The sequence below is a fragment of the Brachycentrus maculatus genome, unplaced genomic scaffold (genome assembly GCF_059751285.1).
Source record: "Brachycentrus maculatus isolate JH-2025_06_01 unplaced genomic scaffold, ASM5975128v1 h1tg000727l, whole genome shotgun sequence".
NCBI classification, from domain to species: domain Eukaryota; kingdom Metazoa; phylum Arthropoda; class Insecta; order Trichoptera; family Brachycentridae; genus Brachycentrus; species Brachycentrus maculatus.
Window position 1 is genome coordinate 588 of NW_028281458.1, and position 23,408 is coordinate 23,995.

General features: G+C 31.8%; 1 protein-coding gene across 2 annotated transcripts; it reads right to left on the bottom strand.

Moving 5' to 3' along the window:
- Positions 1-3,167: 3,167 nt before the first annotated feature.
- Positions 3,168-20,410, bottom strand: LOC148300407 (uncharacterized). 2 transcript variants are annotated; one of them, XM_088274845.1, is made up of 18 exons: positions 20,087-20,410; positions 19,805-19,975; positions 15,541-15,633; positions 13,857-13,967; positions 13,230-13,328; positions 12,676-12,780; positions 12,095-12,226; positions 11,180-11,284; positions 10,848-10,949; positions 10,332-10,471; positions 9,479-9,551; positions 9,323-9,385; positions 9,171-9,239; positions 8,673-8,762; positions 6,386-6,452; positions 6,019-6,090; positions 5,427-5,501; positions 3,168-4,573 (listed from the first exon to the last, which is right to left on the bottom strand). In XM_088274845.1, the coding sequence occupies exons 2-18, from the start codon at positions 19,860-19,862 to the stop codon at positions 4,447-4,449; spliced, it is 1,581 nt and encodes a 526-aa protein (XP_088130971.1). In that variant the 5' UTR covers positions 19,863-19,975; positions 20,087-20,410; the 3' UTR covers positions 3,168-4,446. The 2 variants fall into 2 exon arrangements, with proteins under 2 accessions (XP_088130971.1, XP_088130972.1); XM_088274846.1 differs by lacking the exon at positions 10,848-10,949.
- Between the last annotated feature and the right edge of the window lie 2,998 nt (positions 20,411-23,408).

The following is a 23,408-nucleotide window of genomic DNA, read 5'->3' on the forward strand; positions in this document are numbered from 1 at the left end:
AAGGATTGTTAAAATAGCTAAAGTTTAAAAAAATACAACAAAAGAGATTGTTTGTGTATTATTTTAAACTATATTTTTTTAAATTTTGTTCTAAATATGCATTGGAATATTGTGTAAACTTTTTTAAGAAGAGCGCCGGATCGTTTTAACTTGGGGCCAGGGTGAATAGAATAGAATTCCAGTTTATCTTTAATTAAAAATATAAATATATATATTTATATATATATATATATATATATATATATATATATATATATATATATATATATATATATATATATATATATATATATATATATATATATATATATATATATATATATATATATATATATATATATATATATATATATATATATATATATATATATATATATATATATATATATATATATATATATATATATATATATATATATATATATATATATATATATATATATATATATAATTATATATATATATATATATATATATATATATATATATATATATATATATATATATATATATATATATATATATATATATATATATATACGTCTATTTCCATTTTATATTTACAGTTAATTGAAGGTATAGGAATATTAGGTTTTCCTATAATTAAATGTATTTCTTCTTGTTTTACATTGTATGAACGTTATTCATAATATGTTTTGGGCACGAGTCTTTTGATTTAAATCGTTGGCAATACTGACGGTCAACATTCAAGTGTGTAACTCCTGTGACGAAATTCATTTCCGACTTTTACGAATTAGGTTTCAATGTGGTTTTAAATTCACACTTGGCGAGAATCGGCGTCCTCGCTTCGCCTGTGTGCTCGTTTGAAGGTGACGAAGAGACATTGGACCATAATATGTTCTTTGGCTGCCCTCTCTACGATAGAGGCGAATTTAATCATGACATTGCTGAAAAATGCAATACGTTCCTCTTAATGTAAAATGTTTACTAGCTTTGAATCATTTGGAAATTTATATGAAATAAAATAAAAATATTAAGATGTTTGAAAGAAATAAATGTAATATTTCCACAACTTTCGAATTTGGTTCTCATTTCTCACTCAATTCTTTAAAATTCCTTAAAATGTATTTGCATACAAATAGTTTATATTCGCTATGATATTTTTATAGCTGTCAAATCGCAAAAAATATTTCAATTAAAATTCAATAATAAAAACGTATAGACGAATCCTCACAGAAAGATTAAAAACCATGACAAAGGATAAAGTAAGGGATTTTCAGAGTGAAATTTTATGAATGTGAGAGGATGTCCATAGATATGTATATAATATATATATATATATATATATATATATATATATATATATATATATATATATATATATATATATATATATATATATATATATATATATATATATATATATATATATATATATATATATATATATATATATTCATATATATATACATATATATATATATATATATATATATTCAAATACGGTGGAACCTCTCATAATGAGTAATTAAAATAGCGAGTAAAAAAAAGCAATATTTCACGACATTTGACGGAAACAAATGGTAATCAGACGGTGCAAGATACGGTGTTATACGGTGGATGCATCAAAACTTCCCAACCAAGTTCCGTCAATTTGTTCCGAGTCATCAAAGATGTGTGTGGCCGCGCACTGTCATGATGGAACACAACTCTCTTTCTGTTGGCCAATTCTGGTCATTCTTTCTGAATTGCTTCATTCAAACGGTCGAGCTGTGCACAGTACAGGGCAGAATTGATGGTTTCGCCAGGTTCCAGCAGCTCAAAATGGACAATTCCCTTACAATCCCACCAAACACGCAACTTAACCTTGTTTTCCGACAATTCAGGCTTTGAAGTCGTTTGTGGAGGGTCATTAGCATTTGACCATGATCGTTTGAGTTTGATATTCTCGTATTTCACCCACTTTTCAACGCCTGTAATGATTTGATTAAAAAAATGGTTCAATTTCGTTGCGTTTCAGCACTGATATAAAATAACATTTTGAGTGAGTCCCAATGGTTGTTCACAAAATCTGGGTTATCTCCAATTACAGGAGTTATTTTCATATTATTTTTTGACATCTCATCAAAGATGAAGAAGAATATGGAATAATGAAATGAAATAATGAGATGTCAAAAAATAATATGAAAATAACTCCTGTAATTGGAGATAATCCAGATTTTGTGAACAAGTATTTGGATTTTCAAAATGTTGCAAATAAATTGTCTGGTCAAATTATAAGCTTAAATAAAAAAATGAAAATGGTATTTTCTGGCGTTTCTCATGTGTGTGATTATAATCCAGGATTCGGACCTCACATACTAATATAAAAGTTTCTGCTTAGTAAAAAGCTTCTTTACATCTCACCAATAGATGTCTCTAGTGATGTTCTAGTGATTTAAGAACAAGGTTTCTAAATTGGTTCATATATACAGAACTTCCAAGAATTTGAGTAGTGTGGTTGTCAATAATGGGTAGAATTGGTGAATGTTAAACGTGTGTAAAGTGATCACTTAAACCAGCCTATGACGGTCGTCAGCCCCGTAAATCCCCATACTTCCATATTCTTCTTCATCTTTGATGAGATGTCAAAAAATTATCTGATTTAAAATGTTTTATTTTTTGTCTTTTATTTACTTTTCATACGAAGTCAACTTTTATTGTTGTGAAAATTTACTTTATTTTGCTGATTTGACCCCAAATATGAAGATTATATACCTTTGAGCTGCTTGATATTTTTTAATGTTATTAAAAAAAAAATGGGACCAAATATTAACTGTTAAAGTCTGCATACAGTGGTAATTTTGTTGATTAAATAATAGGAATTAAGACAATCATACGCCAAGGACTGGAATTGCTTTCTGATAGAACTGTGCCCCATTCTGCACTGCATAAGGTAGTGCATATCAGACTGGCACGGTGTTAACTTCATCAGTGAAGGGTTAATCAAATCAAGATTCTCAGATCTAGAGACATTTCTATTGGAACACAAACAATGGGAGTGAAGGAGCTCTAGGTAAAGGCATAATAGGTAAAAGTAAAATACGATTGTAAATTTAAAATGTTTATTTTTGCAAAATATAAATAATTACAATAATTCAGATACAGAAGCATAAAGATTTTATATAATTTCAATTTAGTTACAATTTAATTTCAATTTAATTCAATTTAAGTTCAAAAGGCTTAATTTCAATTTCAAGTATTAATAATGATCTCCAAAAACCAGGGGTAGATTTTAAGGAAGGTGATGCAGTTGTTAAACGCGGTCGACATGCCACTCTATTTTGGCTGTATCTACAAGTAACACTGCGCGAATGGGTGAGTTGTTGGTAAACACTCTTCAACTGAACATTCCAAGAGGTTTATCATTGATTTAATATTAATTCATAAAATGGCTACGGTAAATAAGTTTTTTTAAATGAGGCAGAAACCTCTTCTGACTAGATGGTTATAAACACGCGTTTTTTACTTGAATATTTCACCAAATATGTAAAAAAACATTCAAAGTAATTGTAAGGAAATCTAATTTTACACTTTAAAGAAAAGAGAAATATGAATACAATAAGAAAAGCCAATTATGTAAATTATCAATCAGCTAAAGGAAGCGCGATAGGTAAGGTGAGAGATAACTTGCTAAGTATGTATATATAGTAATATATACCTACGGTAATAGCTCGTTGATTGGAAATTGAAGCAAGAAAAATAAGACTTATTTTATACAACAGCACTGATATTTTTGGCTACAATATTTTTAGCACTGCTGTTACTAATATATATATTTTTATATTTTTAAATATTTATATGTATTTGATCTCGTAGATCTCTTAATTCTATTTATCAAAACTTAATTTTTCCAGACATGGAGCTATTTTAAGATGGTAACTCATTGATATCTTACCCTACCAAATATTTGGATTATTTGGAAAATGAATGAAATTACTAAAACTAATCAATCGGAATGGTACTACTGCTGGAATGGCATACCTACACTTGAGAATTGGATAATGTGGTATAAATTACAAAGTGACACAATTGACTATCTTCATTTATTATGATATTATATTTTGATGCTCCATGCTGTTCTAGACCTACGTCCATATTTTCAGTGAAAAATTCAACATTGGAAATAGATTCTTCACTTAATACTATTAGTACATGTACAAAGTACAAAGTACAGGTACTCACAGAGTACCATAAAATTCTACGCGCTAATATATTCAATGATAATGTTTGTGAATTTAAGATTCAATGCTACTCTACAATTTTTTTTTTTTAATATGCGTTATATCGTATATATTTATACGTTTGATTATATGTATTGATTTTATATTTGGTTATCAATAACCGAAAGCTATTTACATTATGGTGAAGCTTTTTACCATAAATTATGTCATTCCAGATACGGTTCGTTTTTCAAAAATTCAATACGCCAAAAATGTCAAGAATTTAAATATAATCTTCATCGGAGTTATTGGAATCGGGAGTGTTTTTATCGCACCTCTCCAATCCCCCGGGCAGGCTCAGGAACCTCATATTCATGAGATCCGACTGGTCTTCGGCGCATGTATCAGGGCTGTAATCAAAATAAAATTTGACTGCTAATTATAACAATTTAATACATTAATTATAATTATAAATTATAAGGTATTTAAATAAGTGAATTTTTTATTTTTTTTTATTAAAAATAAGCATAATATGATCGATCTATCATAATAAAAATACATTGAATTGTTTTGAATATTGAAAGTATTAACTTTGTGGATCATATTGATATATTATTTTGAGAAATAAAAAGACATTTTTACTAACAACCAACTAGTTTCGGCAACAACCTGTTGCCCTCTTCGTCATAAATTAAACCCTGAAGAGGGCAACAGGTTGTTGCCGAAACTAGTTGGTTGTCAATAAAAATGTGAGTGGATCAAAACAAAAAAGTCTTTTTATTTCTCAAAATAATACATTGAATTGTGTCTATCACAAAGATTTAAAATTTGAATTACAACCAATTTTAACTCTATTAGAATAGTGTTCTAATTTTGTCATGTAAAAAATAATTAAGATAGTAAAAAAAAAATTTATTATAAAATACAAGTGTACAATTTCCCATGTACATTTGTTTGTATTTATTAATATTATAATTGATTATCAATAACCGTAAGCATTGTACATTACGGTAAAGCTTATCACCATTCCACTCAAGATTCGGTTTGATTTCCAAAATGTTACTGAATTTATTTGCATTAATAACTAATTTTTGAAGCAAATAAAGCTGAGTTTAAACTATAACAATAATCTGTAATTGTGTTGTAATTCAGTTAATGTTTTATTAAATTTTTTAAATACTGTAATCATAAAATTTAAAAAACGTGAATTGAACATAATTTTCGTTGGAGTTATCGGAATTGGGAGCATTTTGTTCCTCTCACCTCCCAAATCCCCTGGGCAGGCTCAGGAATCCGAGTTGTATCGGTTTCTGTTGGTCATTGGCGGATTTGACAGGGCTGTAATAAAAATAAAAGTATACAGCTAAATATAACAAATAATTCAAAGAACATTTTACACTTTTTATTAAAGATAAGCTTTAAAGCTAATATGATAATAAAAGACACGGCATTGTTACTATTACAGTATCCAAATATCTTCTTCTTCTTCTTCTTACCCTTATCCGCACCCAATGGTGCATAGGGCACTGCATCGAAGCGACGCAGTGTTATCTTGATCGTTAATTGCATGAAGGCAAGATGATCGGCCCTGCGCTTCTTGTACCAGTCCAGGGTGATATTAAATAAATATGAGAGTGAAAATCGGCCATATTTATTTTGACCCCCCTGGGAATCGAACCTGGGACCTCCAGCACGGTAGCCAAACGCGCTGATCACTGGTCCAATTATAAGGCATTACAATTGAATTAACAACTGATTTTATTTATTATATGATTTTGTTCTAATTCTTTTATAATAAAAAAGTTTAAAAAAATATTTAAACTTGTTAAGTGCCTTCCGAATGAACTTTACATACCTCTTCATTGCAGGCATGGCTTGGGATTGCTGTTGTACCGGTGCAGGTTTATCACGGGCTTCGCAATAGGATCTGAAAAAGTTTTTTTTGTAGTTATTTTTAACAAAAAATATGAAGGCGTCTAAATCAGTGAGATTTAAAAAAAAATTGTTACAAATAAGTATAAAAATCAACCTATGATAATGAAAAGACATTTTATTTTGTGTATAATGAGCATTTAAATTTTTTTTTAAATTTGTTGTTGCGCCTTTGTTATTGTTTATACTTATAAACACAAAAAAACACGGTTGATCCATATGTGTTTTAAATTATATATTAGCTCATTGTTGGGTGAAATAAGTAATAGTATTAAAAATTAAAAACATACTGATGAATGGTATTGATCATCACTTGCTCCACAGATTCACTCGATGTAGATTCGCACCGGCAGAGTCCTATAATAAAAGTTTAAAAGCATTAATAGTAACTACGGAGGATGCAACAGAGAAGTCAATAGAAGAAAAGTCATGCCCAGAGGTGCACTACTAAACTTGTTCAATTAAATATTTCTGATATCCCCCCATATCATCCAATATGTTGTAAAACCTTAGACCTTTCGAGCCACTGAAAAATGGAAAATTTAAGTGTTTAAAATGTCATGCTGGCTGGAAATCTGATAAATGTGTCCACTCTGGAGGAATTGGGTATGAAAACTAGACTCTCTACTTTTTGTTATTACCAAATCATCCAATGTTTTATATATATATATATATATATATATATATATATTGGGTTGATGCAAAAGTAATGACCGTTTTTTATGACTCCAGGTAAAAAATTTTTTTTTCATAAATTATGAATAGTATCTTCTTTTTTTATGATTCCATTGTATAAAGGATGCTTTCCCTCTACTTTCTATTCAGTTTTGGCCTGGCCAGAGTACAGTAATAACCCCTTGTATTTTTTCAAAATGTCGTTCGATAAAGTGCATTTACGTATTGTTTACATTATGAATTCCGTAAAGACAATACCGCGAGTGTGGCAACCAAAAACATTTGTGAAGTGTATGGAGCAGATGTCATCAAAGTTCGACAGGTACGAAGATGGTTTGCAAAATTCTGATCTAGAGATTTTTCACTCATTGATAAACCACGTACCGGGCGGCCATTGAAGTCTAATGACAATGAATTAAAAGTCATAATTGACACCAATCCACGTCTAACCATCAGGGAGATTGTGTCAATGATGGGAGTCAACCAAACAATCGCATTAAGACATTTGAAGCGTATGGAAATGGTTTCGCGGTACGACGTTTGGATACCTCATCAATTGTCGGCTGCCAATTTATTGGATCGTGTTTCAACGCGCGTTGCTTTGAGTGCGAGACAAAAACATGAACCTTTTTTGCATCGTTTGGTGACGGGAGATGAGAAATGGGTCGTGTACAACAACGTGACAAGAAAAAGACATTGGACTATACCTGGACAAGCCCCATTAACAACTTCGAAGGCCGAAATCCATAAAAAAGTTATACTTTGTGTTTGGTGGAATAATAAGGGTATTGTGTGTTTTGAACTCTTGGAACACGATAAAACAAGTACAGCAGAACGATATTGTCAGCAATTATCCAAATTGAACATGGTCCTTCAAAAGGATAGACCAGAATTGGTAAACAGAAAAGGGGCAGTGTTTCATCACGACAACGCGCGACCACATGTGGCTATGATGACCCAACACAAGCTAAATGAGTTAAATTGGGATGTTTTCAAGCATCCACTGTATTTTTCAGATCTTGCTCTTTCTGATTTTTATTTATTCCGATCACTGCGAAAAAAATTTATTGATGAAAAAAATTATTCAATAGAGCAGGTAAAAACATCCCTTACTTCATTTTTCGCATTAAAATCCGCGGAATTTTATACTACTGGTATTAATACGTTGATAGAAAGATGGAAGAAGGTTAAAAGAACTGATGGAAATTATATAATTTATTAAATAAATAATACACGAGAAAAAATTAAAAAAAAAAAAAAATGTAAAAAACGGTCAAAACTTTTGCATCAACCCAATATATATATATATATATATATATATATATATATATATATATATATATATATATATATATATATATATATATATATATATATATATATAACCGAAGATGCCAATCTGGAGTAATTGGAAAAGTAGAGGGGAAATGAAAAAGATGAATAATACCAAGGCGCTGGAGTGAGCAGACACTAGAGCTGATCAGGGTTTCACTTTCCGCACAATGCACATGGGTCAGGAAAAGTATGGTGAGAACAACTGACAAAATGTAAAGAGGAAGTTCTTTGCTATATTTGACAAGATCAGCAACCTGTCGAATTACTTTATCAAATCTCGTTAAAAAGAATATATAAATACAATGTGCTCAATAGGATCTGTCAAAACATTTCTACAAAACAGCAAATGTACATTTTAAAAGCAAAAAAAATTACTATCTCGATGCTCCATTCAAATAAATGTTGGAATGTTGAGTACTGCGCTGTGTGCTGGACAAACTGTATGCGGTAGGTGCGGTGGACATTATCCAAGGCGGCACAGACTGTAGTTTAATGTGGGTACCGGGTGTATACTAAGAAAGTATTATATTTCTAGAGTTTGTTAACATACAATAGTTTTTTACTTACTGAATCTTGGAGGCGGCGGCGGCGGCTGAGAAATCAGAGGCGCTTCAAAGTACTTCCTAACGCCAATATTGTAGAATTGTTGCGGGGGTTCTTAAAAAGAAAATAAAAATAGCACACACACACACATATATATATATATATATATATACATATATATATATATATATATATATATATATATATATATATATATATATATATATATATATATATATATATATATATATATATATATATTTATATATATATATATATATATATATATATATATATATATATATATATATATATATATATATATATATATATATATATATATATATATATATATATATATATATATATATATTTATATATATATATATATATATATATATATATATATATATATATATATATATATATATATATATATATATATATATATATATATATATTTATATATATATATATATATATATATATATAAATATATATGTCTGTATAGAATTAACTTACGTGTAGGCGATGCTGTCGGTATGGGTAGGAAAACATCGTCACTCAGGTCTGAGTGACGACGGGGCAGCACTTAAATATTAAAAAAAAACTTTAGTCAGGACTTTAAATCTCCAATATTTACAAAGTAATAAGATGACTAGTAATTTACTTACTACGAGGTTGAGGGTGTGAAAAACTTGTCTCATTGTAGAAGTAGGTTGGAGACCACAGTACTCCTAAAATTTAATAAAAAAAATTAACCAAAAATTTATTATTATTATTTTTTTTTTAAATGTATTCAAGTCTAATCTGTTAAATAATTATCTAACCTCGCTTTCTCGGTGGTGGAGGTGGAGTCAAATTAGCGATGCTCTCATCTGTAGGTTCCCACTCGTGAGAAATCTATAATACAAAATATTACAATGAAAATTAAAATAATTAAAAAGTATAAGAATAAAACAGGGTGTGGGTAGCAGTGTGCCATAAGATAAAATTGTTATACCACCTCCAGTATGATTGATCTCGGTAGTAAAAAGCCGTGAAATATATATATATATATATATATATATATATATATATATATATATATATATATATATATATATATATATATATATATATATATATATTATATATATATATATATATATATTTGTTTCTTTCAAATACTATCTTACTATCTAAGATATATATAAGAGTTCATCCAGTATCTAATGCTGTTTATTTTTTTCCTTTTATTTTGCACCCTGCTCATAAATACAGGATAAATCCATGGATATGGGATTATTACACATTTACTGCAGTGCTTTCAAACCTATGATTAGAATTACTCAATACTATTTCAGAAGCCGATTGTCCGCCTCCATAGTGTAATGGTCAGCACGCTCAGCTACCGTTCTGGAGATCCCAGGTTCGATTCCCAGGGAGGGGTCACATAAATATAAGTGTTTTTTCACTCTAATATTTATTCAACATTAACCTGGACTGGACCTGAAGCGGAGGACTGATCACCTCTCCTTCGTGTGTTTACGATCAAGGTGACACTGCGTTTATATGATGCAATGCCCTATGCACCATTGGGGTGCGGATAAGGATTTGAAGAAGAAGAATTTGAGAAGCAGCTTAAATATTTATTATCATTCAAATTGAAAAATAAAGAAAATTAAAAATATTTGAACATACCGAATCATCAGAACCATATTGAGTTGAAGAGTCTTTAGCAAATAGGAACATGTTTAGTCTGCGCCTAGACAATTCCCTTGGCGAAGCCGTATCAGACAATGCAGCAAGGTCACCCTCATCATGTTGGTCATTCTCAGAGGCTGTAATCAAAACCGTGTCAGTGAATTAGCCACATATGTATTTAAAAAAGAACCTATATACACTGTATGTAAGCAATATTAATATAAAGCTCTCAATAGTAGTCATTTTTAAAGGATTATGCAGGTGGGTACCATATACTAGGTATACTTTTATCTACAGTATACTTTTGTAACTTTTTGACTATGTAATACAGATGACAGTTTGGAATTTATTTTTTCTCATGTTGATTGCTCCAATCCAATTAATCCAGTCAAGATTAAACAAAAACAGTTTGAAAGGTTTATTAAATTTCAAAACATATCAAAGTATCCCCTTTCTATGGTATCTTTATAAAATTGGATTTATGAAGAATTAAAAAAATATTGTGATGTATACCACTTCGCCGAATTGATAAGACCGGACTTGTCGATGGTAATGTACCAATCTGTGGTGGAATCGCAGAAACAACCCGTTCGGTGATGTCGGTGGAATTTAATCCTATAAAACCAAAACACATGCATTACTTAAGTTGCACATATTCATAGATTTCTTGATTTTTTTGTTGTTTTGGTATTGGACTCATTTCACTCATATGTAAACAATGCCATCACTCAAGATTAAATAAAAAAGGTAAGAAAGGTCCAATAAATTTCTAAACCTATCAAAATATCTCCCTATGTATTTACAAAACACAATTTATGAAAAATATTTTTTTTATTTAAATTTACCTTTTCCCAGATCCGGGCGAACTGGTTTCGGTCGATATAACACACTGTCAGATGGAATTGTTGGAGTGGTAGGACGCTTGGGGTCGTTTACTGGTTGCCTGACAGCTACAGAACCGATAAAAGCAATAAATAATATTTATAATTCTACCACAACTACCTTTACTCCATACCTTTAATAAATATATAATATGAAAAAAACTCCTCTAGAAGTGACCATACTTGATTGTTATTTGTATCGAAAGTGTTCGGCGCCATAAAATTGTTAATGTACACATATGAGACAAAGTATCTTAGTACTCGTGTAAAACACATAGGCAAGACAGACCAGGGGCGGCCAAACCATGGTGCACAAGCCAAACATAGCTCATGAAATGATTATAAAGGCGCATTTACCATCCAAGTTCCAGGCTGATTTTGCAATCAGGCCTTCATATTGCTCAGAGCTGTATCTCTCTCACCACATTGAAAAACTATTGCCCAGTAATTTATTTTCAAATGAAATAAATAATCGATTTAATTGCGTGATTGAGATATTCCTTTACGTCCCTTAAGCAGATCCTACCCCTATCCCTATTTTACAACCATAAAGAACGTAAAAAAATTTGCTTAAGTTGTATCGTGTATCTGACCACATTCTGAAAAACAAAGGCGCGTGAAATGCTTAAGGTTAGCAAGCACTGAGATAGGAAAATTAAAACAAATTTTAGGTTGCGCATTTTCAAAGATTTTAGCAGATCTTGATTTTTTTATGGTATCGGATTAAACTCACATATAAATATTGCGACCAATCGAGGTTAAACAAAAATGGTAAAAAAGGTCCGTTAAAGTTCAAAATCTGTCTAAAGTATCTCTCTTTTATGGTATCTTTACAAAAGTTGAAAAGTGGAGAGCAAAAAAATTGTGTTGTATATTTACCTTTTCCTGGAACCAGGGCAGACAGTTTTGCCTGGGCAGACAGTTGTGCCTGGGCAGACAGTTTTACGATGTGTTTCCTGGGTATCATTGGAGTAGGCGGCCGCACGGGACTCTTTACCAGACGCATTTCAACTACAGAACCAAAAAAAGTGATAAATCATTTTAATATATTCACCAAAACTACCTTTACTCCATTAACTCATACTCTCCCATGGTGGGTTCAATCTGACTCAGAGATGCATCAAAATATTGATAACGTAATAGGTAATTAGTCCTTTTCCTTCAGCCTTATCATTCTCTAAATAGAATTTACCTAGAGATTGAGATTCAAATAAAAATTATTGGACAATAATAAAATTGGTTATTTTAAGAAAAGAAGAAATCATAATGCGCATTTTGTCATTGCGTAATGTCAGTTCAGTCCGATATCGCATGTCTCGCTCTTTCGGTGCCCTATGACACAGTGAACAGTGTAACCACTCAATGTTCAGTGAAAGTTAAAAACCTATCAAAGTATCTCTTCTGTGGTATCTTTACAAAACTGAATTTGTGGAGGGTAAAAAAAATTGTGAAAATTTTACCCTTTTCTGGAATTGGAACAGAAAGTTTCGGAATAGTGGTGACATCCTCTTGCAGCACCGTTGGAGTAGCCGGACGCACAGGAGGCTGTGGAGGGCGGTTACCACCTAGAGAACCAAAAAAAGTAATGAATTATATTTATTGATATATCTACCAGAATTACCTTTACTCCATTTACTCATACTCTCCGATGGTGGGTCTGATCTGACCCAGAGGTACATCAAAATATCGATAGTGAAATAGGTAATATGTCTGAGTCGTTTTCTTTCAGCCTTATCATTCTTCGAATAGAATTTACCAAAAATGTTTGAGATTCAAATAAAAGGTTATTTTAAGGAAAGAAGAAATAACAATGCGCTAATTGCCATTGGATAATGTCGATTCCGACAGATAAAGGGTGTGTTTCTCTTTCAGTGCCCTATCATGCCGTAAACAGTGTAACCTCTCAAGGTTCATAAAAGTTCAAAACCTATCAAGGTATCTATCTCCCTTCTATGGTATCTTTACAATACCAGATTTGTGAAGAATAAGAAATAATTATGTGGTGCATTTATACCGCTTTTCGGAACCGGTTCTGGATGAATGTTCACCCGTGTTGTCACTGGAATAGCCGGATGCGATGCATAATTTGCGAGACGCCGGCCGATTATGGAACCTACAAAAATTTTAAATCACATCAATAAATTCACCAGAACTACCTTCAGAACTAACTTTACACTTAATAATAATAATAATAAAACCCTTATCCGCACCCCAATGGTGCATAGGGCACTGTGTCATATAAGCGCAGTGTTATCTTGATCGTTTACACATGAAGGAAAGGTGATCAGCCCTCCGCTTCAGGTACCAGTCCAGGATAATATTAAATAAATATTACAGTGAAAAAATCAGTTATATTTATTTTGCCCCCCTTGGGAATCGAACCCGAGACCTCCAGAACGGTAGCCGAGCGTGCTGACCATTACACTACGGAGGCGGCACTTTACACTTGCTAATTTTTAATTTGTAATGTGAAAAATCTCATCTAGAAATGTTTATAACTCTATTGTAATTTGCATTTAAAGTGTTATTTGCATGAAAAGGTTCATAATGGTTCAAAAGCCATCAAAGTGTCTTCTTTATATGGTATCGAAAAAACTAGATTCGTGAAGGATTAAAAAAATATATTGTGGTGTATATTTACCCCTCCCAGGAACCGTGATAGCCCGTTTCGGATGGCGAATCCTCCTGCGTGGTATTTTAGGACTGTCTGGCTCTACGGGAGCATCTTCTGACTCTTTTTCGGCAATGGACTCTATAAAAATATTTATTCATATCAATATATCCACCATAACTACCATAAATCCATTATATTTCATCATGAAACCTCCCCTAGCAGTGATCATGTTTAGATTTTTTAAAATTAATATAGTATTTTATAAGGTAGACAAACTAAAAAATACATTTTTAATTTAAGTTTTTATTTGTAAATACCATCATATCTTAAAATCTATTGTGACATGTATTTCGATGCATTCTGTATCATTTTCATACACCGTATGTAAAACAAAGTCTAAATTTTAGCGTTGTGTCCTCACATACATTTGAGAATGATGCGGAATACATCGAATCACGTGTCGCAATAGATTTGAAGAAATAGTGGTATTTAGAATAGTAATCGATAGAATTAGTAATATAGAAATAGTAATCAATAGATTTTACCACAAACTGATTGTCGAATCAATTAATGAAATAAAAAATTCACATAAATTTTTAATCATAGTAATAAATAAAGCAAATTTACTTACTTTTATATTTAGTCCAGATGTAATATACTGAGAATACAATTCGATAAATATTAGTCATATCAAATAAATAAAAAGTAAAATATTTGTATCGCAATAATATATATTTTGTATGGTTATTTTATTCTTATTTTTTATAATGCAAAATTAAATTTTATTGTATTGTCAAATGTATTGATTTGTGTTATTAACATAAGCCTTTTTATTACAAGATATATTTTCAAATAAAGTGTTAAAATTTATTAGTAGTTACGCTCGAAACATACATTATAACAATAAATACAACGTGTGAAAAAGTCATAGAATATATTTTTTCCCAAACTGGTCGCAGCTTATTCAAACTAATTGGGATAAGTGGGGAAGACTCTAAGCTTAACAGTGCATCAAAGTTCAGTCTGGTATGAGTGAAATCAGGATAACATATTTAGTGCACTCTTGTTTCGAGAACATGTTATGACGCTGGGTGGCGAAACAACGAAGAGCAATAAAAAAAAATTCGAAACTCACAAATCGCTCGAGCAAGTCAGCTCTATTGCATGTGCAAGTTTCAAGGTGGGAGAAGAAGTTAAGGAGGGCCAGGAAGGGGTGGAAGATGACCTCCACTTTAGACGGCCAACAAAAAGTCAAACCGATAAACATGTGCATGTTTTGTTGAATTTCGACAGTCAAATGAGTATTCGGTTACTAGCTGATACTCAGAGAATTTCAAATACTGTTGAGCACGGCATCATTACATACAAATTGAACATGCATGGTAATGCACTCAACCACATGCCTTTGCACATCCGTAAATTCCTGGCGAAGCGCAACATCACATCACCTGGCCCTGCTATCACAGCCTCCCCTGCAATTTGGACCTAGCTCCAGATGTTTTTTTTTGTTATTTCGGAAAGTACAGCACTAAAAGGATGCCATTCGACTGCATTTACGCTATCCAAGCGGCCGTGACCACAACTTTGAAGGATTATATACCACATACGTGTGTGTATGTGTGTATGTGTGTGTGTGTGTTTCGATTCTGAGCCTGCACACTTCACCTCAAGGTTTGGAATAAAAATAATTATAATAAAAGCAGTAACATACCTGTTACCCCAAGGAAATATGCGGCTACTGAAGTAATAAGAAAGATGACAAAGACAAAATTCTTTTGGCGTTCACCTTGTTTTTTAGGAGCGGCTGAAAAGTAAACAAAATATTGAATATTTGGTCTGGGAAAAAATTGTGGCTTTTCCTGGTACAAAGTTTTAATTGCAAATAACTCAAGAAGAACAGATCGCAGCGACACTACTAAATGCTGGTTAAAAAGGTGTCACTTTGAGCAATATTTTGAGTGTATAAATATCAAAATTGGTGCAGTGGTTATGAAAGTTATAGTTAGTTGCATTTAAAAATGGATAAAAGTCATGGAAAAACGCTTTATTTTGCAATATTATTATGACAAAGGAAAGAATGCTGCCCATGAATGCTTGTAAAAAAAAAAGTGCAATGAACGCTGAAGGTACTTTATCAAAATTTGCTGGAAATAATTTGCTAGCCTTCATTTTGGCAATTTTGATGTGTAAGATGAGTCGCGCTTCGGTCATCCAATCACTGAAAAAGCTGATGAATTCTTTAAAAAGTCAATCAAAATAAGTATATGAGCAGTGTCTATATTGGTATGGAGTTAGGCATTGACCGCAAAACTGTTTTGAAACATTTACACAAACTGGCTAAGCTCGATGTATGGGTTCCTCATGAGTTGAGCGCAAAAAAACATGATTATTAACATCTACAATGCGCTGCTGAAACACGCGAAATCGCACCACATCTGAAGCATGTCATAACAAGTGTTGTAAAATAGATCACATATGACAATCGTAAGCGTCAAAGACTATGGACAAGGATGGTGAGCCATCAGTAGCATTCGCGAAGCCAGGATTGACACTGAAAAAGGTAATCCTTCACCATGAGCTACTTCCAGGTGGTCAGGTGATTTATTCTCAACTCCACTGGGGACAACTAGAGAGATTACGCCAGGCAATTAAATTAAAATGGCCCAATTGAATAAAAGAAACTATGTTGTCTTCATGACAACGTCCGACCACACACTTCTTTGATGACCTGTCAAAAATTGCACAAATCGCTTGGGAAGTTTTGATACATCGGGTGTATAGTCCTAACATAACACCCTCTGACTGTAACTTGTTTTGATCTTTGAAGAACTCTATCGATATAATTAATCTGCTTTCAAAAGAAGCCTGTGAAAACTACTTGATTCAGTTTTTGAACCAAAAATCACAGAAGTTCTTCATTAATGGCTCTACAGGTAAATAAAGCAACAAAGATAATAATGGAGCATATTTGATTTGAATAAATCTGTTTTCACACTATAAGAGGGCCAGTTGAATTTCACTAAAAAAATGCCAAAAACTTTTTCCTAGACCTAATATGTTTGCAATTTATTAGAGTAAACTTTTACTCCATATGCAGCTTTCGATAATTATGATCTATAATTTTTTTTTCTTTATTTAATTCTTTTGTATTATACAACATAATATAAATATAAATACCAAATATATATACATAAAATTTAAATGCAAAAAAATATACATATGATAATATAATGCATATGATAAAATTAAGAAAGGTGTATTAAGATATTTCAAGTGATAAATGAATGAGTAAAGAACAAACACTAAAACAAATTTACGAGGCAAATATAGTTGGAAATAGGAGCAGTCAGACCGGAGAAAATTTGGCACGATCAAGTATTTAAAATACTTGGGCCTGGTTAGGTCAAGAGTCGTAATGATCGCCGGGTATGTATGATGAGATGCATGAATTTGGAAGAGGCGAAGATTGTTTGCAAAAACAGATTGGTGTGGCGTTCTTTTCTTTCTGCTTACTCTTGTGGAAAAGCAGCATGAAGGTTAACTAGTTTTTTTTTCAATATCGTCATAGTGATTTTTATCTCTGGATTTTCACTAATTCTTTGATATGTTGCAGAAGTGAGATGAACATTTTTCATCTGTAAAATTACAGAATACATAGTACTTCTACTATTCCTTGCGTTATAGATATGTGTGTTCGACGCTGATTGAATACTACGTATATCTAAGCAATTTTTCGAAAATTGGTACAATAATAATTTGAATATGAAAGGTGCGCTATATTTTACGTCTGTATGTAAATATTAAATAACCATTTAAAAAAAATATTTATATTGGTATTTTTATTTAATTTGGCCCTTTACAATTTATTTTAACTATTTTTAGAATACAACATCAATAAAATGGCCGCCTTTATTGATCAAAGAAAAACGTGCCCTTTTTGCTGAGTTTTCCATCACTTTTTTGATCTTCTCAGGCGGTATAGCAATGATTTCGACACGAATGTTTGCCTTGAGCTCGTCAATGGTCTGTGGCTTGCTGGCGTATACTTTGTTTTTCAATTAACCATAACTGGCTGTTGGCAAATATTCTTCGAGTCAATTACACTTTATACGTAAACAAATGCAAATCATCCTTTACAATGTTTCACAAAGTGGTTTCACTGGCGTCAAAATGCTGAGCGCGGTGACAATACGACACATGTGGGTTCTGTCACATTCTTTTTTACTGCTTCAACCAGTTCATTGGAACATCTTGAACATTGATGAAAAGAATGTGGACGATATTCCACTGTCTCTAATAGTGTTGTCAGACGGTGCTTGCTGGCCACAAAATTTTCGACAATTGAGTTAACATAATTGAAATACTATTTTCAATGTGCAGCGTCACTACTTCATCACGTTTTTTCAGTGTTAAGTGGTTCATGTTTGAACTTATACTGAATTGAAGTTTTAAAAACACGTTTATTTTAGTCAATTGGTTGATAATGTAAAGTAATTTAATTTTTGAAAACCAGCATTAAATATTGCGCACCCTGTACATAATGCAGCACACGCATTTCGTTACCCTATGGTGGAAAGTGTATTTTTAAAAGCATTGCATTCTAAAATAAATAAACAAATGATTCATGAAAAAGTCGCAATAATAACATTAATCATAGTTTTATTGACTCTTTGAACAGGTTGTAGAAGAGGTTGAAAATACAGTGCCCGTAACTTTGACAAAAATGTCTTCCAAAGAATGTATTTAATTACAGCTCAGCTAGGTAATAAATGTTTTGTTTGACCAAATCTGTTATAACAACACACGTGATCTGGGCTGGAATTAAGATGAACGAGTTGACTACGTAGTATAGATAAAATTAACTTTACTTCTGGACATTTATTTTTATAATGACTATGGTATTTTAAAACCAGGTTGTCAAGCAGTCTTATCCATAGTTAAAGGTACCAATTTTTTTATTAAATATTTATTTTTTACATAATATAAAAAAAAGTTACAGCTATCCACATTACATACTTAAAATATAAACTTTGGTACTTAATCAATGCCTTGGAATTGTTTTCAGATACTCAATTTTCAAAGTTGAGTATATCATAAATGTCAACACATTAATTTATATCTTAGCGTCATTACATAATTGCGAGATACTAAAGATTCTTAAGTTTTATACTTCCAGGCTGTAGAAAATATGTGAAACATAAAATTGTAATTTGACTCGGGGCAATATTATAATAAATACTTACTGTCTCTTTTTCTCTCTTAATTACAATATTTTGGGTGTTACACGTCAAAATATTAAATTTGATGTACAGGTATAAAAAATGAAATGCAAACATATTAAGGCTAGTACATACGAAGGAATACATGTGCAATAGGATGTATTCTTTGGAGACCACTGAGGGCATCCAAACAGACGTTAGGATATTTCTTTACAAAACTGAGACAAATATTATAAACCCTGAGCCATCCTCTAAATTCAGAAAGTTCTAAAGTTTACATGCTACTACCAACCCTTATCCGCACCCAGTGGTGCATAGGGCACTGCATAGTATTGATACAGTGTTATCTCGATTACTACTTGTATGAAGGCAAGGTGATCACTCCTTCGCTCTACGGACCAGTCCAGGGTAATATTAAATAAATAATTTTACCTTCGCCCCCTGGTAATCGAACCTGGGACCTCCAGCACGGTAACTAAACACGCTAACCATTACACCCCGGAGGCGTACAAAGTTTATATGGTGCACGCAAACTGAAAACATTTTCTTGACCAACATCATTAAAATTATCAGAATATGAATTTGCCTGTGTGGTCCACTCCCTCGTGTATATGACATATTAGAAAAAAATGCATCTGTGGACATAAAAGTAACTGAAAACTGCAAGTAGATACAGCATAATGTTATGGGACAGAACTGTTTTCAAACAATGTATTGCCGAAATGTCTCCTAGTATGTGCTAACCCTTATACTTACTCAATATCTGTGATATGATTACTTTGCTGATGCTTGGACCAATTTTATTCGATGCCATACAGATATAACGACCAGCATCACTCTCATTAGCGTTTTCAATTATCAGCGCCCCCTTGTAGTCCACGTATGGGTTGTTTCCCTTGCGCCTGGAAGTGTACTTTTTGTTATCAGCTGCGGAAGAAAAAAAACAGTAAGTATCGCAAAACACAAAATGTATTATAACATTTTAAAACATTAATAATAAATAACAGGAATTCAGTGAATGGATGCAACTATTTTAACCTTTTCCAGTCTCAAAAGATTCCACTAGGCCCACAATAGGTGTACAATATTTCAAGAGAAACTAATATTTTCCATTTTTTAAATAAACTCGTGTTCCGATATAATTCCGACTAAAAGGTTTATATTCAGTTAATTTCCTGATATATAAAAATGTGGTGGAAAAATATCATCTAAACATTCATACATCTAAGTAAATCTCGCATTTATTTTTTCTTAAAAGCGGCAATAATCAAACCACTTTTTTTAAACCAAGGATAATTGTCATTTACAAATATTAATTTGAAAAATAATGATATCGTAGCTGGTAATCTATCTACAAACACACGACAGAAACATTCAAATTTGAATTTGAATTTGACAGTTCATAGCTGTCACCTCGACAGTGCTGCCATATGCCAAACCAAAAATCTGAATCAAACAGTCTAGAACTCTGTATAAAATCTGTATAGAATCAATATCTCAAAATCTGTGTAGGTGCCTTTTTGCCATTGCTTTAAAATTTTGATACAAATAGCACGATCTGTTAGACAGAACTTACAGTATGCATATTCTTCACCCTTTTCACTTGTTTCTAAACAAGTCTTAAAATAATTATCTTCCATCAAGCACTGATTAAAACGTTGCGTATTACGCGACGTGTATAAAAAATGAACACTCGGTCACATGAACAAAATAGACAAAATGGAATCCTGCAGTACGCTGCATAATTGCGTAATGTTCCATGACTAGACAAAATAGTACCCTACTCAATAATAAATAACGCACTCCAATATAAAACAAATTCTCACCTACTCTTTATCAAATGTTAATCATGCTCGAATCTGTACATATTTTTAATTTTTCTGTTTTATCATATACTATGTCCAATTCCAAAAATCTGTATATAACTAAAAGTGCTACTTAACAGTTAAATCTCTCATCTGAAACGGCAGCCTAAAATCTGTATCAATACAGATAAATCTGTATATATGGCAACACTGCACCTCGAAACGGATACAGATATCTGAGATATTGGCGGGGAGCCGGTAGGTACACTCTGTTCAGATATTTTACCTCTAGTTTTTTTTTTGTAATTATTTATACTTTAATTAAATTAATTTTTAAAGCAATAAAGGTAAAATAACTGTGAATTAGTTACAAAACGCAGGGTTTGTTGTATTGGAGTCTACGAGTCACTAACTTAAACAAGACTAACTTAAACATTTTGCACTCAAAATGTATAGTTTATTTATCTTGGTTTTATTTTCTTAACGCTTTTGGATCTAATAGTATATTATTAAGCCATTTCCGCCACTTTGATGTGCGACTAAAAACCGAAAATGAACGGATCAGGAAATACTATGGACAAAACCAAAAGATAGCGACAAAACTTCTCTTAAAAAAATGACCGTATTTAGGAACAATAAGGCGAAGTCACGATTTCACGTTTTTTTGTAGTTAACTCAAATGGAGAAAAATGTAAGAGTATATATATTTGGATATTCTGCACCTACACAGAGCATCACGTCCTCCTCGGGAGACATTTTCACTACTGCCCGGACTTCGATTACATACGGAAGTTAACATTTTAATTACGTAGTTTAGGTAACTTATTTTTAGATTTGGACTCCTATTTTTAATTACTTTGGCATTTTTAAACCGGTTGTCGATCTGCAATGTCAGAAAGTTAAAGTAACCGAAAAAATTAAACAAGCATTAGTTTTTTTTACCGATCGAATTTGAGTTTTCTTTATTTACGCTACTTACTTTAAATATAAAGTTCTGTATGTAATCGATGCCAACAAACAGTTGTGAAACTAAGTTTCTTTTAACTTTTCCGAGACTCAAAAAAATCAATTGTTGAAGGAACGCATTGTATGGAATACGCGGTAAATGTATATTCACTATGAGGGTACGTTTTTTTCATTCATTCAAACCCTTTTCCGCACCCCAATGGTGCATAGGGCACTGCATTATAAACATAGTGTTATCTTGATCGTTAACACACGAAGGAAAGGTGATCAGCCTTCCGCCTCAGGTAACAGTCCTGGGTAATATTGAATAAATATTAGAGTGAAAAATCACTTATATTTATTTGACCCCCCCCTGGGAATCGAACCCGGGACCTCCAGAACGGTAGCCGAGCGTGCTGACCATCAAACTACGGAGGCGGACGTTTTTTAGTGAAGAAAAATCTCCATACATATTTTCGTTTAGAAAAAGGAAAGGCTAAATTCCCTACCGTTATCTGATTTCCATGTAATGCAAGGTGGGGGTACTCCCTGTACGTTGCAGACCAATTTCGCTGTTTCCTTTAGTTTTACAACAAAGACTGTCACTGAATCAATCCATTCTGGGGGGGCTGAAAATAAACAAAAGTCATTAAAACTGAAAAATATAAAAGGTCATTTACATCGCTAAGCATAACCTGTAAAACACAATGTAATTTATTTATTTTTTTAAATATAAGTGTTTTAAAATAGTGATTACCTATCAATAAATGAGTTAATGCTTAAAGCAAGCCTAGCTATGTATAGTTTTTAAGTATCGCATAAATATAACATTTTATTTAATTGATGACGTGGTAACAGCTTTATCTTAATGCATTGATTGTTACATATGAACGAAGAAAAGTTTAAAGCTTTTTTTAGTTTCTTACTAATTATCACTCACAGCCCTTTACCACAGAGGTAGGCGCAGAGGATAGATCGGCAGACTATTATGTTTTTATGGACATACTTCGTCTTTTCCAAATTCATACTCATACTTATAGACACACGCCTATTGTTCCGAATTGGCTTTACAACTTTCTAGAATTTAAAAACCCATGACAGATATCCTTCGGCCTTCCTCGGCTTCTACTTCTAATTACATTCTCTCCTTAAATCTGAAAACCGTTCGATCCTCATATATTCGCTCCATCTGATCAAATCAGCCAGAACTTTTTTTTTCCTAACAATAATTGTTTCAGCTTTCAACTTAGTTAAAATCTTTGAAAAATAATCATTTCAGCAAGCTCTATTATAAGACACTATTTACTCACAGGTTACTTGCAGTTCGGAGGAAGCAGTTCCAATGGTTTCTGACTGGTATTTAACAATACACTGGTAAACACCGCTATGCTCGACGGTGATATTTGGTATGGTAAGGGAATTTTCGAAACTGACGTCTGTTTTAAGGAGTTCACCGTCCTAAGGAATGGAAAAAATATATAAATATACAAATATATATATATATATATATATATATATATATATATATATATATATATATATATATATATATATATATATATATATATATATATATATATATATATATATATATATATATATATATATAT